This window comes from Danio rerio, chromosome 6, assembly GCF_052040795.2.
Source record: "Danio rerio strain M-AB ecotype USA chromosome 6, GRCz13ab, whole genome shotgun sequence".
Classification (NCBI taxonomy): domain Eukaryota; kingdom Metazoa; phylum Chordata; class Actinopteri; order Cypriniformes; family Danionidae; genus Danio; species Danio rerio.
The window spans coordinates 56,479,204-56,494,193 of NC_141026.1; the positions used below are offsets into that span (position 1 = coordinate 56,479,204).

At 37.6% G+C, this 14,990-nt stretch overlaps 4 protein-coding genes across 10 annotated transcripts in view; 2 read left to right on the forward strand and 2 right to left on the reverse strand.

The window, feature by feature from the left end:
• Positions 1-14,990, reverse strand: part of slc12a5a (solute carrier family 12 member 5a) — a 2,560,186-nt gene that overhangs the window by 436,810 nt on the left and 2,108,386 nt on the right. The window lies entirely within an intron of this gene.
• anks1ab (ankyrin repeat and sterile alpha motif domain containing 1Ab) overlaps positions 1-14,990 on the forward strand; it is a 413,081-nt gene that overhangs the window by 131,689 nt on the left and 266,402 nt on the right. The gene's annotated exons all lie outside the window — the stretch shown is intronic.
• The window catches only part of adora3a.1 (adenosine A3 receptor a.1), an 80,744-nt gene that overhangs the window by 53,903 nt on the left and 11,851 nt on the right, over positions 1-14,990 (forward strand). For 3 of the 6 annotated variants that reach the window (XM_087258232.1, XM_087258233.1, XM_087258231.1), the window contains one exon: positions 116-205. Coding sequence is in view for 1 of the 6 variants with exons in the window: in XM_087258229.1 (XP_087114355.1) it covers positions 11,519-11,530 (12 nt within the window). In the remaining 5 variants the exon portion in view is untranslated. Of the gene's footprint in view, positions 1-115; positions 206-11,199; positions 11,287-11,443; positions 11,531-14,990 lie in introns of those variants that run through there. The other 3 variants (XM_087258234.1, XM_087258235.1, XM_087258229.1) reach the window with 3 other exon arrangements.
• Positions 193-10,235, reverse strand: adora3a.2 (adenosine A3 receptor a.2). The gene is made up of 2 exons (XM_087258226.1): positions 8,212-10,235; positions 193-4,758 (listed from the first exon to the last, which is right to left on the reverse strand). Exons 1-2 carry the CDS (start codon positions 8,541-8,543, stop codon positions 4,074-4,076), a joined length of 1,017 nt encoding a protein of 338 aa, XP_087114352.1. The 5' UTR covers positions 8,544-10,235; the 3' UTR covers positions 193-4,073.

A 14,990-nucleotide genomic window follows, 5' to 3' on the forward strand; every position in this document is an offset into this window, starting at 1 on the left:
TATATATATATATATATATATATATATATATATAAATGCATAATTTAACATATTGAATCAATGCACTCTATGGTGCCTATAATGCTTGCTGATTATTTAATGATAATTATTTCAGATGCTTGACTGTCCCAGGCTTACTATCTGCATGAAGATTTTCAATAATCAGAGCAGAATAACATGTGTGGACTATCTGGAATGACTCAAGGTGAGTAATTTCTTTTATTTTGTGTCTGGTCCTTTAAATGTAAAAGTTATGAAGTAAGCAATGCTTGTGATGCACATTAAAACAGCTAAAAATACTTAAAATGCTCAGTATGATAACAGTTTCTCTTCCTCTTTTTTATTGAGGCATTAAGTATTTTTAAAAGGCTTACATCTAGTGAATTTTCCCCGCAAATGAGGTCAAATTTTAAAGAACAGGGCTGCAGATGATTTTTAATGGCAGCACATGAGACATAACATTGAAAAAGAAAAGAAAATATTATTACTTCACAGTATTTTTGTACAATTCATTGCCAGTGTCATAAAACAGCTTATGTAAACACACACACACACACACACACACACACACACACACACACACACTCGTACAATACTGTTCATCCAAGCTACAATTATTTATGTAAAACATTTATATAAAATGTTTTTCTGGATTTATTTTTTATTTTCTGGATTCATTGTTTATTATGAGTTTGAGTATAATTGTAATATTAGTTTAGTTCTATATAAAGTCTGATAACATTTCTAAATTTTAAATAAAAGTCAGTGATATCTTAACTTTTCTGAAATTAATATGTATTGGTATTGTCTTGTTTAAAAAGGAATATTATTTTGCTATTTTATTGACAAAAAATGCCCTTAAACATCAACATTTTTTTTCAGCTGAGTAAAAGTATTTATTTAAAAAAATATATTTAAAAAGAAAGAAATGTAAAGAATACAAAAAAAAGCCAATATCTGCACATACTGATTGAAATTCTTGTCCTGCTTTAAATATTTTAATAGCCCATGATTACAGTTGCACTTATAAAATGCAGGATATACGGATTATAAATGTATGTTTTGTTAATATAACGTGTATATTGTGAAATTTGCAGTCTATGTTTGTAATGAGGCAACAAACACATGTAAAGTGCTGAGTACAAAAGGAGATATTGTGAAGAAAGCTGAAAACCTGTAACCATTGACTTCCAAATTACAACCTCAAATCAGAAAAGATTGGGACACTATGGAAAACGCAAATAAAAAAAGTAGTAATGATGGTGATAAAAAGCTGTGACTTTTACTTTGACTTGTATTTTATTGCAGACACTATAAACACAAAATATTTAATGTTTTGTCTTGTCAACTTCATTTCATTTGTAAATATACATCCTTTCCTGTCATTCAGACCTGCAACACATTCTAAAATAAGTTGTGACAGGAGCATTTTAGGGCTAGTAATCGGGAAAATTGGTTAAATAACGATGTGATTTGAAACAGGTGATGTCAACAGGTGATTGTAATTATAATTTGGTACAAAAGCAGCATCCAAAAAAGGTCTTGTCCTTTATGAGCGAAGATGGGCAGAGGATTGCCAGTTTGCCAACAAAATAAATGAGAAAATTATTTAAATGTTTAAAGGTTCAGGACACCCCGGAAAACTTTTTTTTTTTTTTTATTAACAGATGTGTGTGTGTTGAGCATCAGTTAAGACAATGTTAGCACCTGTCAGCTTTAATTGTGGGGAAAACTGGATAATTTTAAGCTTTTGTCAGCTAATTTCAGCTTCCGGGTTTAAAATGATTTTTGGGGCGAGATCAAAATCGGCGACGCAGCGCAGTACTGCAAGTGCAATGATGACGCGTCGGTTTCTCATTATTATTCATAGTGGAGTTTTCTTATCCTATGAGAAGAGCCGGCTGCTTAATTATTCATGTGATCTGCCAGACCTGCCAGTGTCAAGCCCAAGCTGAGAGACACGGAAACCACGGCTCAGTTTTTAGCCGTTCATGAAGGCTCATATGCGTTTGTTTCCATCATCCACGGGGTTTGTTGCATGTTTTCTCCCGCGATCTTGTCAGGGCCGAGCTGTGTGTGTGCTGCTAGCATTTTTGTCGGGAGAGCAGCACGAGAATTAGAGAATGGCGGACGCTGTCTTTTATCACTGTTCATTTCTTTGCATTTTAACTTTGTAAACTATAAACTCATGCGTCTCCTCTTTGTGTCTCATTTTGTGAGCTAACTGACAACAGCAGTTATTCGCTCCCCTTCTCCCCTGCTGGCCACGCCCACTCCTGCCCAATGCTCGCGGAGCTCCACGCCCATTAATCATGCATCTTTTGAAAAAATTCTGAAGTAGACTTTAACCGAAAGTGGGGGGTGTCATGGCCCTTTAAAAACAATGTTCCTCAAAGAAAGATAGGAAGACATCCGGATATTTCACTTTCAACAGTGCAGAACATCATTAAAAGATTCAAAGAATCTGAAAGCATTTCAGTGCATAAAGGACAAGAGCGCAAGTCTAAGCTGATCAGCTGAGATCTCTGATCCCTCAGGCAGCTGAATCAAGAATTCTCATTCATCTATAAGCCATATCACCACATGGGCTCAGGACTACTTTGGCAAACCTTTGTCAAGTAGCACAATTTGTAGTTAGATCCTCAAATGCCAGTTAAAACTGTACTGTGCCAAAAGGAAGCCCTAGGTTAACAGTGTCCAGAAGCGCCATCGACTCTAGCTCGGAGGCATCTGGGATGGATCATCACACAGTGGAACTGTGGTCAGATGAATCAATATTTAATTTTTTTTTGGGGGGGGGGAGAAGTGAATGCTCTGTGCTCCAGACCAAAGTGGTAATAGATTGTCCAGACTGTTACCAACAAAATCCAGAGTCTGTCATGGTATTGGGTTGTGTCAGTGCCCTTGGCAATGATAACTTACACATCTGTGATGGCACCATTAATGCTGAAAAGTAAATAGAGATTTTGGAGCACAATATGCTGCCTTCTTTTCCAGGGACGCTCATGCATATTTCAACAACCACAATGCAAAACCACATTCTGCACACATAACAAAGTCCTGGCTGCGAAGGAAGAGTATACAGGTACTTGACTGGCCTGCCTGCAGTCCTGACGTGTCTCCAATTGAGAATGTGTGGCACATTTAGAAGTGCAAAATGAGGCAACGAAGACTGCATACTGTCACCCACCTTAAGACTCGCTTGCAGGATGAATGGGATTAAATTACACCTGAAACACTTTATAACTTGGTGTCTTCAGTCCCTCAACGTCTTTTAAGTGTTGCTAAAAGGAACGGCAACATTACAAAATGGTAAATGCTTTACCGTTGCAACTTTTTTTTTTAATGTGTTGCAAAAACCACAATTGGAATATGTGTTTATTCACTCTTTCATTTATTTTCTCGTCGGCTTAGTCGCTTTATTAATCCGGGTTCGCCACAGCAGAATGAACCACCAACTTATCCAGCAAGTTTTTACACAGCGGATGCCCTTCCAGCCACAACCCATCTCTGGGAAACATCCACACACACACACTCATTCACTACAGACAATTTAGCCTACCCAATTTACCTGTACCGCATGTCTTTGGACTGTGAGGGAAACTGGAGCACCCGGAGGAAACCCACACGAATGCAGGGAGAACATGCAAACTCCACACAGAAACACCAACTGAGCCGAGGCTCGAACCAGCGACCTTCTTGCTGTGAGGCGACAGCACTACCTACTGCGCCACTTCTTCGCCATATGTGTTTATTTTGATTTAAAAAATCATCAGAAACAATCTAAATAATGTTTGTTGTATTTTCTGCAATGAAATACAAGTGAAAGTAAATTTAGAAATTGCTTCTTTCTTTTTATTTGCGTTTTCCATGCTGTCCCAACTTTTTCTGATTTGGGGTTGTAGGAAAAACAAATACTATGGAAGTCAATGGGTATTAGAATTACATTTTAGGGTGAACTATCCCCTTAAAGGAACCAACTTACAACATATTTCACACTTGTTTAATTGAACTTTTGTTTTTAACTCAAACTCCTCCGCTTATCATTCATTGTGCACGAACATAAACTCAATCTAATGATCCTGGTTTACGGTTAAATTGACCTGTGGTTTTATCTTCATGGTGCATCTGGCGGTGTTGTTTGAGTTAGTGCTGCCATTATTATCCCATGTCTGGCTGCTCTGCTCTGCCTTCTGCTCCGAGCTCGTCAGCTTCATCAAGATGCTTTTATATGCCATCCTAATCTTAGGGACCTTAAAAGCATAAACAATGGGGTTCACGGCAGAGTTGAAATGAGAGAGGAGGATGCCGATGTGGAAAGCCAGGACTGGCACTTCTATATTAGTGTAATAATAATTCAGTGCATTCATTATGTGCAACGGCAGCCAGCATACAGCAAACAGAACCAACACCAAAGCTAAAGAAGTAGCCAGTTTTTGCTCTTTTTGGTAAAATGAATTGGGCGCCATGCCACGTCCGACTCCTTTCCTCAGCTGTTTAGAAATCATTGTAAAGATTAATAAGTAGATGAGCATCATGATGAAGGTGGGTGGAAGGAGGCAAGCAAAGAAGATGAAGTTGACCATGTAGGACATGGGTATCACACTGATGAACTCACACGTGATAGTGGAGTTTTCTGATGTGGTGGTGTTTTCTTTGTGCCATCCGAACATCGGGATTAGACCCAGTATAGCAGCCGAGAGCCAACAAACAGTGACCGCAATCCACAAGTGCTGCTTTTTGACTGCTCCCCTGTACCTATAGAAAGAGATTGTGTTTAGACATTAACAACTTAAGGTCAGTTAGGCTAACTAGGCAAGTTAAGATAATTAGGCACTCCATTGAACAATAGTAATGATAATAATAATAAAAATTATTATATTTAAATAGGCTTTCCACATCGGGGGGAATCTCCTCACCCTCCACCAATGTGCAGCAGGCCCGGATTGGCCAATCGGGAGGACCGGGAAAGTTCCCGGTGGGCCGGTCCGTTTCTAGCTGCTTGCACTCTCAGCAGTCGCACTTTTTTTCATCTATTTATTTATTTGACCATAGACTCACTCTTTTTATTCATTATTTTGCCGCAGCTCCACTCTACTTATTTATTGTCTCGCAGCCCCATGAGCCAAATGCAGCCTGCGTGGTGATGATGATCTAATTATTATTCCGGCCACTCAAGTGTAACAGCGACATTGTGGTCCAGTGGTCAGCACGTCGCGTGACGACGTCAACGATCCTCACCTTTTTTTTCATATTTATCGTTAAGACATATGAAACTGTAAGGTTGTTGAACATTTGAAGTTCTAAAGCAGCTGTTTCCTTGAAAAAGACGTGATAGTGTAATTAGAAACTGAATTGGAAATGACCTTATTTTAATATAGTCAGTCGTGAACTGAGGTGGACCGGTCTGCTTGAAACTCCAGGGCTGAAAAGTAGTCCCACTCCGGCACTGATGTGCAGCATCCACCTGGATGACGCGACGGCAGCCATATTACACCAGACCGCACACCAAACACTAGCTGATTGGTGGAGAGGAGACAAAGTAATGCAGCCAATGGTTGGGAGGCCATGATGGGCAGAGACCAGTGGGCAAATTCAGCCAGGACCCCTACTTTTTTTTCGAAGACATCCTGGGATTTTTAGCAAACAAAATGGACGCTGGACAACAGATCTACATGTAGTTTATTTGGGGTAATCGTGCAGGCAATGGTCAAAAAACAGGAGCATAAAGGTAATCCAATAAACGCTATCAAAATACTGGCGAAAGGTCAGGCTAGGTGACTATGAATCCAAACGGTAAGAAGACAAGAATCAAAACAGCTACAGCCATATCACCCTGCAGCCCAGGACTGGTTGTTTACTGAAGCTAAGCAGGGCTGAGACTGGTCAGTACCTGTATTGGAGTCCACTTGGTAAAACTAGGTTGCTGTTGAAAGTGGTTGAGTCGTAATGCCCCAGTAAATTGAAGGGGACACTATATTGTCAGTGAGCACCGTCTTTTGGATGAGACGTTAAACTGACGTCCTGACTGTCTGTGGTCATTAAAATTCCCATGGCACTTCTTGTAAAGAGTATTGGTGTAGCCCCGGTGCCCAGTATCATGACCTCCCAATCATACCCCATCCACCGAATTGGCTCTATCACTGTTTCTCCACTCCACCTGTAGCTGGTGTGTGGTGAGCACACTGGCGCCCTTGTCCTGTGGCTGCCGTTGGAACATCCAAGTGAATGCTGCACACCGGTGGTGGTGTGGAGAGACCCTCCTCTCAAGATTGTGAAGTGCTTTGGGTGTATGGCCACACATGATACATACATTATTAATACAAATTACATTACAAAACACAGGAAATCAAAGAAGGAAAAATGCTTTTTAATGTTCGTAAGAGAAACAAGACTCAGCAAAGTGTCTGTGAAAGTAAGTGGTAAATATAGTCCATGTAATCAGTAAAGAGATGAGCTACAGCTATGTCTATGTGTCCAGATTATTGTCAGCAGTTGCAGGAGTTTATGGGTGCAAAGAGTTATGGGAGTTGTAGTTTGTTAGCAATACTGAAAGTAATCTCAAGTGGAGAAAACATCGAAAGCGATCCCAACATTTATATTTTGAAAGTTAGTTAAATCAAAGCGCAAAAAAAGATATTGTGAATTATTATAATTTAAAATCATTGATTTTTATTTGACTTTTTAAAAGATTTTTATAAGTTTAAATTATAGATACATTATCTATAAATTATTATAATATGCTTTTTGTTTAAAACATTTCTTTTTAATTTCAGTGTTCACAAAGACAGTTGTGCCACTTCATTAATTTTTTTTTATGTGATAAATTTTAACTCATTATTATTTATTTGATACAGAAATATTGCATTATGAATATTGCCACTATCACTTTTGAATCAAACGCATCCTGACTAGATAAAATAACTGAACATATTACTCAATGTTTAAATCTTACTGACTCAATGCATTTCGAAATAGGTCAGATAGAGCACGCTATTTTGATTGCAGATTATTAATCAAACATTAATTTCTGCACTCATGAATTGAATCAATGCTAAGATATGGGCATTAATATATAAATAGTTTTCTCAGAATAAGTCAGAAAAAGTAATTTCGAGAGGATCACTTGCTTATTATTGCTTGCAGCCGGCCCCGCATTATTCGACCTATGATTCACCAATCAGACGATTCCTAAGCCATTATACATACCCTCAGTTCCATATCACAGCCATCTTCATTTAGAAGAATCCCACCTTCCACCCCTACTCCTCCTCTTTTCCTAGATGGGTGGCATGGTGGCCCAGTGGTTAGCACTGTTGCCTCACAGCAAGAAACTCACTGGTTCTAGTCCTTACCAAGCCAGCCAATGTTTCTGTGCGGAGTTTACACGTTTTCCCCCAGCTCACATGGGTTTCCCAGGTTTCCTCCCACCGCCCAGAAACATGTAACTTAAGTTAATTGACTAATCCAATCAGCACCATAGACATGCTCCTAGTAAGTAGTTCTCTCTTAAGAGCAATCACTGTCTGTTCATTAGTTATTACAGCAGGAGAGTTCTCAAGATCTACCTGAGCTCAAACTCCCCTCTCGCCTTGCAAATGGAAGGGAGCCCCAGGCTCAAGGATCTTATGAGCTCAGGGCTCTCTCGCGGGAGAGCATGCCAAACAAGATTTATCATCAATCATCTGCTAAGTGTGAACTCTTGAAACTCAGAAAAAACAAAGGAAAACAACAAAACAACGAAAAAAAAAAACTATTACCTATTTTATATCAATATACATTATGACCTGTCTTCTTATTCAATTAGTAACACATTTTCTACTCCAAGAAATTATATATAGGAACAATTTGAAAGGCCCCCTAACTTCCTCAGAAACCTTGTATTTATCTCTTAATATATATGTTATCTTTTTTCCATTGTCATTGTTTAGATCAAACTAATCCAATTAAACCATGCCACCTCCAACCATCCAAACTCCAACCAAACTACTTTTTTTGGGGACAACTTAGGTGTTTTATGTTAAATCCACCTAAATTTGTAAAAACAATTAAGTTAAAATTGATTTATGTTGGGACAAGCATTTTTTACAGTAATCCAGAATCCTCATCCCTGAACTGATGAATTTCCTCCTTTTAAGCAAACTCGATCAATTTGGCCACACCTCAAGTATCAAATAAACTGCACAAAGTGTGACCATCAAACATCCAAACCTGAGAGGGTTGTAGACACGCAGGTATCGGTCCACAGCGATGGCCAGCAGAGAGTGCACCGACGCCTGGGTCAACACGAGGACCAAACAGCTAATGATGAGACAGCTGTGGAAACTGGTTTTCAAACGTCCATCCACCAGCACCGCCAGAGGAACAGCTACCAAGCCCACCAGAAGATCAGCCACCGCCAGAGACACAACGAAGCAGAAGGTGGTCTGTCTCAATGCACGGGACGACCACACGGCCCAGATGACCAGCACATTCCCCAGGCAGCATCCCACAGAGATCAACACCTCCAGCACAGTGTAGATCAGCTTCTCACCATCGGCCATAGTGACATAAAGCACACCGGAACTCTACAGGAACTTAGTAGAAACTGTGGTGGTTAAAATAGGAAGCTGTGTTCACTTACAAGCATGCATTTCCAGATAAGCACACACACGCACACATACAACTGCAAGGTCATTACTTTTAGGTGGTTTGTTTGTTTCCTAGTATGTTGATAAAAAATAAGCTGTGCAAATATTCATATTCACATTTAAATAAATGAAATAAAATCAATGTTCTTTATAGAACTTTAACTCATTTTAATCAGTTACAGTAAGTCAGGTTTCAACTAAATATTTTAAGTTATATGAAGTTTAACTAAATATTTTAGTCAGTTTAACTGATGCTGAGTTGATATGACCAGAAAAGGTCCAACTCGGGCTCATTTTAGATGTGTGCACTGTAAAACCCAAAAAGTTAAGGTAACTTAAACCATTTGAGTAAACCGATTGCTACAAACCAATTAAGTTTAAAAACTAATTCTAATGACTACTGTGAACTTAATACATTTAAGTAAATAAAGAAATTTGAGCACAGTAAAACCAATAAAGGGAAAGAACTCAAACCAACTGAGTATTGTTAACCCAATAAGTTAAGGCAACTGAAACCGTTTGAGGAAATTAATTGCTACAAAACATTTAAGTTCAAAAACTAATCCTAATGAGTACTGTGATCCTAATCCATTTGAGTAAACGAAGCAATTTGAGCAGTAAAAATCAACAAATAAAGAGAACTCAAACCAACTGAGTACTGTAAAATCCAGTAAGTTAAGGCGACTCAAACCGTTTGAGTAAACCAATTGCTTAAGTTCTTAAACTAATCTATATGAGTACTGAGAACTTGCTCCATTTAAGTTGAAATAATGAGGTATTTAATGAACTCATTACTCTCAACACTGAGTTCAAAACTCTTTTCAAATTAGTAGAAATAACTTTCAGTCAATTTTGAGTTAGCTACACTTATTTCGTTTACTAAATTTGACGGTTGGGTTTTACAGTGTACCACAATATACATTTCTGGAGAGCGCCAAATACATCCCAGGAGCTACATTTTTATTTTTTGGCAGTTTTTGTTTTTCGTAAATACACTGTGTACAGAGTTCACTGTGTACGCTTTTTGAGATCTCAAATTTCTATCATAAGTGCCATTCGTGCCTGCTGTTCTTGCATAAATCCACCAGAGGCCGATGTCGACTGACTAACTGACCGATCGACTGACCCACTCTTTTCTTTACCTAATCCAGTCGATAGTGTTTTCAAAAGCACAGATTGAGCAGCACACTCTCTTCCCTAAACCCAACCCATAGTGTTTTGAAACCTGTTTTTTTATTTGTTTATTAAATTTTTTTGGCTTCTGTTTTTTTTCTACCTGCTTTCTGGAAACATTCTTTACTGGACCCAAACCCCGTCGTCATGGTCAACTGATGTACACTGTAAAAAAATGCAGGGTTCCACACAGTTCATTAATGTTGTCCCAACATAAAGTTAACTCAACACATTTAACAAATGTATGTGGATAGAAATAAAAAAAAAAAAGTTGTCCTTATGAAATCTCAAGAACTGTGTTGTTTCAGCTCATTTTAATTAAGTAGTTTGAACAAGTTAAAAATATATGTTGTGAGAGTATGCAGCGAGCTACTGGGCAAACGTAACAGTGGGAAAGCTGTCCATATGATAGTAAGCGGTCAGCTTGTAAGCGTGAAAAGGAATGGTGTCAAATCCCCCAGTGCGTTAGTTTTAAAGACGAAATGCAGCCATACATACTTCTGGCTACATCATCCACGATCTCCAAAAATGTATGTAGGGCTACGTTTTTAAAATGTGAAAATGTTGTTTTAATTCAACTTAAAAAAAGAGCAAGCAACATTAAGAGAGCAACATTTTTTTACAGTCTACACTGTAAAATAACGATATGACATAAAGTCATAACAGGAGAGGTTTTCTGTCACTTTAACTTGTTTTTGTCAGTTAATCAGGTCTCAATGAAATATTTTAGTAATGCAAAGTTTAACTTAATATTTTTGCCAATTTGACTGATATTGAGTTGAGGTGACTAGAAAAGTTTGTTTGATTCAGTAATTTACGCAGGGAGATTTTTCCGTGTAGCTTATTACCTGCTAACTATTAAGATTGTTTACTAGTACTTTTAAAATACGTATTCTGCATGTTTTTTAATACCCCTGATCAATCCCTAAAACGTTTTATTTATCTAGTAGAATTTATTGAGCAAAATAGTTAATGGTTTGTTTATAGAAAGAATTAAAACAAAATGTGAATGTATTTTTTAATTTCTAGTATTTATTAAATATGTTTGCCCACACTTTATTGTAATTCTTGCGAATAACAAACCAATAACTTTGACTTTTAGCTCAATAAACTCCTAATTTGCTGCTTAATATTAGTTATTGAGAACTGGTACTTAAACTAAAGTGTTAGTATATGTGCTTTTTCACTCTCAAAGACGTGTATGTAGATGTAGTCAAAATGCTTATGTTCAAACTGGGCATCAAATTGAGGAAGGAAAAGCAATTTAAATGCAGGACTGGCTTTTCTGAGTATATGTGTATCTGAGTATGTAAGCAACTGCTGATCTTCAGGGATCAGATAGTTATCTTTAGGGTTTATAAAATGAAAAACTAAGCAGCGAGCATTGTTTTTGTGTGTGAAAATGCTTTCTTGATACCAGAATTCAGAGGAGAAAGAACAGACTGGTTCAGCAAGACAACAGTAGCTAGAGCTGTCAACTAAGGTACACATCTAAAAAAATCCTATTAATATGTTTACTAGGGGTGTCACGATTTCGATTTTTTCGAAATTTATGCTCAATTTCGATTATCGAATCAAAAAATAGAATCGTCGATGCTGCCACGCCCCCATGTCACGTCAGCTTGGCTTGCCAAGCGGGAAAAAAACAGGCTTGTTGAAGTGCTTGTTAAACTGCAGGAGACCCGTTGACAGAACTTAAACCCTCTCCTCTTTCAATGAAGTCGCCGGTGTGTAAGCATTTTGGATTTCCAGTGAGTTATGTTGACAACGTTCGTGTTGTCGACAAAAAAACACAGTTTTGCAAGCTCTGCTATGTACGTATTATGTACGGTTCGTCCGATAGACAACACCGGCATCGCGATCCTCCGCCCGCCCCCGTTGCAAATCCGCTCGCGAAAAGTACACACTCAGGCCCTGTTTACACTGTCTTTGTTTTTAAATGGCATTTTTTAGAACGACAACGATTTGACATCCACAGTGGCGTGTAGCATTTCTGAGCAGCCCTCCTTCCTCTCTACCTCTGAAAATGCACATCACGTGACCACACAGACACACACAGCCATCCGCTCCAGACAGCAGGTCCAGGCAGTCAGAGGACTGCTTCAATCTTTCACTCACTTGCACCTCAGATACTGTTGGCTGGTTCCTGTTGGTTGTGCGTCTTTTTTACCGACGCCATTATAACGACACAGATCAAAAGTGATTGACAGGTTGTAATTATGTGTGTATCTTGCCTTTATTCATTTACTGTATGATTTGTTTATGGGTAAAACAAAGACCATGCAGGTCAGGTAGTTTAAACGGTAGGCTACAAATAATTTATTGGTCATTAATTAATTAATTATTCATAATCGAAAATCGAATCGAATCGTGCCTTTAGAATCGAAAATGTAATCGAATCGAGAATTTGGAGGATCGTGACACCCTTAATGTTTACAGTAGGTATCCACTGATCCTAAATTGATTCTGATTGCTAATTTTTTTACAAGCAAATTTGCTGATTCTAGACAGCTTCATTCAATCTTTTTGTAAACACTTGTAAAAATTAATAATAATGAAATATTTGAATATAGAACATCATGCGTATCTGCTTTATCAAAGGCTGAATCAACAGGCAACCACAGCACTTTAATCCAAGCAAAGATCCTGCTTGCAAAAACTCAGGCATGATGTAAATTAGATTGTATGATTGCAAAATATAAAGTAAAAAAATATATAATGATCTGACATAAACTTGATGCAATTATGCTGCATAAAACATACATGCTCAAAATCTAGAAGGACAATGTGAAAAAGCAGATTCACTCCCTGCTAGCAGGTGGTGCTTATAGCATTATACTTTAGTATGCATTGACAGAGATCTTCTAAAAAGATAATACCTCCTAAACTCTTCTGAACACGATAGGTTCCCCTTATTGAAACATCATCCTCAAGTGTCATGATCAGCACTTCTGCTCTTGTATGGTTAAATCAGCATAGCAATCATTCAAAAGCAGGTTCTGTATATAGGTCAAATGAAATAGGCCCAAAATATGGGATGTCTCAGCCAATACAGGACAGTTGGCAATCCTAAGCATAGCTAAAATACACTTAATGCAGCCAAGGTCTCCAGAAAAGCATATCTACGCATCTAAACTTGAATCAGATAAGCTACAGCAGCAGCAGAAGAAGATTACAGATAAGAATGCTAACTAGGTTATGCAGTGCACACTTCAGTTCCTTTAGTACCCACTGATATTTGTTTAAACACCACAAACACACTGTAAAAAAAAAAAAATATCTGTGAAGTTTGCGTTTAAAAAAAACTACAGTTGTGGTTTCCACTACTATTTACTGTTAAACATGCAATATAATTTGTTAAAGAAATGTCAAATTTTTACAGTAAACTACCATAAATCATTAATTTACTGTTAATACAAAAGTGTATTGAAGTATATATGCTATGAACACATTTCATTCATTCATTTTCTTTTCAGCTTAGTCCCTTTATTAATCAGGGGTTGCCACCGCGGAATGAACCACCAACTTATCCAGAATATGTTTTTTAAGCCATCACTGGGAAACACTCATAGACACTCATTCACACACATACACTACGGCCAATTTAGTCTACCCAATTTACCTATAGTGCACCTGTTTGGACTGTGGGGGAAACCGGAGCACCAGGAGGAAACCCGTGCGAATGAAGGGAGAACATGCAAACTCCACAAAGAAACGACAGCTGACCCAGCCGAGGCTCGAACCAGCGACCTTCTTGCTCTGAGGCCATTGAGCTTCCCACTGCGCCACCGATAAGCACATTTATTATTATTAATAAATAATAGTTTAATAATATTAGACTACAATGCTATAAGCGCCACCTGCTGGCAAAGACTGCTACGTTTATATATATATATATATATATATATATATATATATATATATATATATATATATATATATATATATATATATATATATATATATATATATATATACATATATCCTAGATTTTGTGCATTTATTTTTTAAGTAATTACATCAAGTTAATCTCAGATTTTTTTTTTTTTTTTTACTTATTTATATTTTGCAATCATACAATGTCCTTTAAATCATGCCTGGGCTAATGCATGCAGCATCTTTGTTCTCATCCTATCCTTTGTGACAGACAAAACACAACTATTGGCATGTGTGGATGAGAAAATCACTTAATAAACAATTGCTCATAATACAGTATACTAATATCAAATATGGGTGGCGCAGTGGGTAGCACATTCTCCTCACAGCAAGAAAGTCGCTAGTTTGTGCCTCGGCTGGGCCAGTTGGCATTTCTGTGTGGAGTTTGCATGTTCTCCCCAAGTTTGCGTGGGTTTCCTCTGGGTGCTCCGGTTGCCGTTTCCCCCACAAGTCCAAAGACATGCGCTATAGGTGAACTGGGTTAGCTAAAATTGACTGTAGTGTATGAGTGTGTTTCCCAATGATGGTTTGTGGCTGGAAGGGCATCCTCTGTGTAAAAACATAAACAGGATAAGTAGGCGATTCATTCCACTGTGGCGACCCCAGATTAATAAAGGGGCTAAGCCGACAAGAAAATGAATAAATATCAAATAACACATGACTAGTAAACACCAACATGGTAACAAAGATGAAATTAATGCAATAAACATTATCAACATTAGGTGTAACATAAAACTTTAATGTAAACAAAAAATGTACACAACCTATGGCAGGGGTGTCCAAAGTCAGTCCTGGAGAGTTGGTGTCCTGCTGAGTTTAGCCCCAACTGGCCTGGACACACCTGCCTGGAAGTTTCTAATATCTAATAAATATAGTAAGAGCTTGACTAGCTGCATCAAGTGTGTTTGATTAGGGTTGGAGCTAAACTTTTTAGTACACCAGCCCTCCAGGAATGATTGTGGACACCCCTGACCTATGGGAACTTTAAAAAATATACATAAAAAAAAAAAAAAAAAAAAATATATATATATATATATATATATATATATATATATTTATATTTTTGTATGTATTTATATATATATATATATATATATATATATATATATATATATATATATATATATATATATATATATATATATATTGGCCGCAGTATTTGAGTGTGTGTGTGTAAATGCGAGAGTGTATGGGTGTTTTCCAGTTGTGGTTGAAAGGGCATCCACTGTGTAAAACAAATGCTGGAATAGT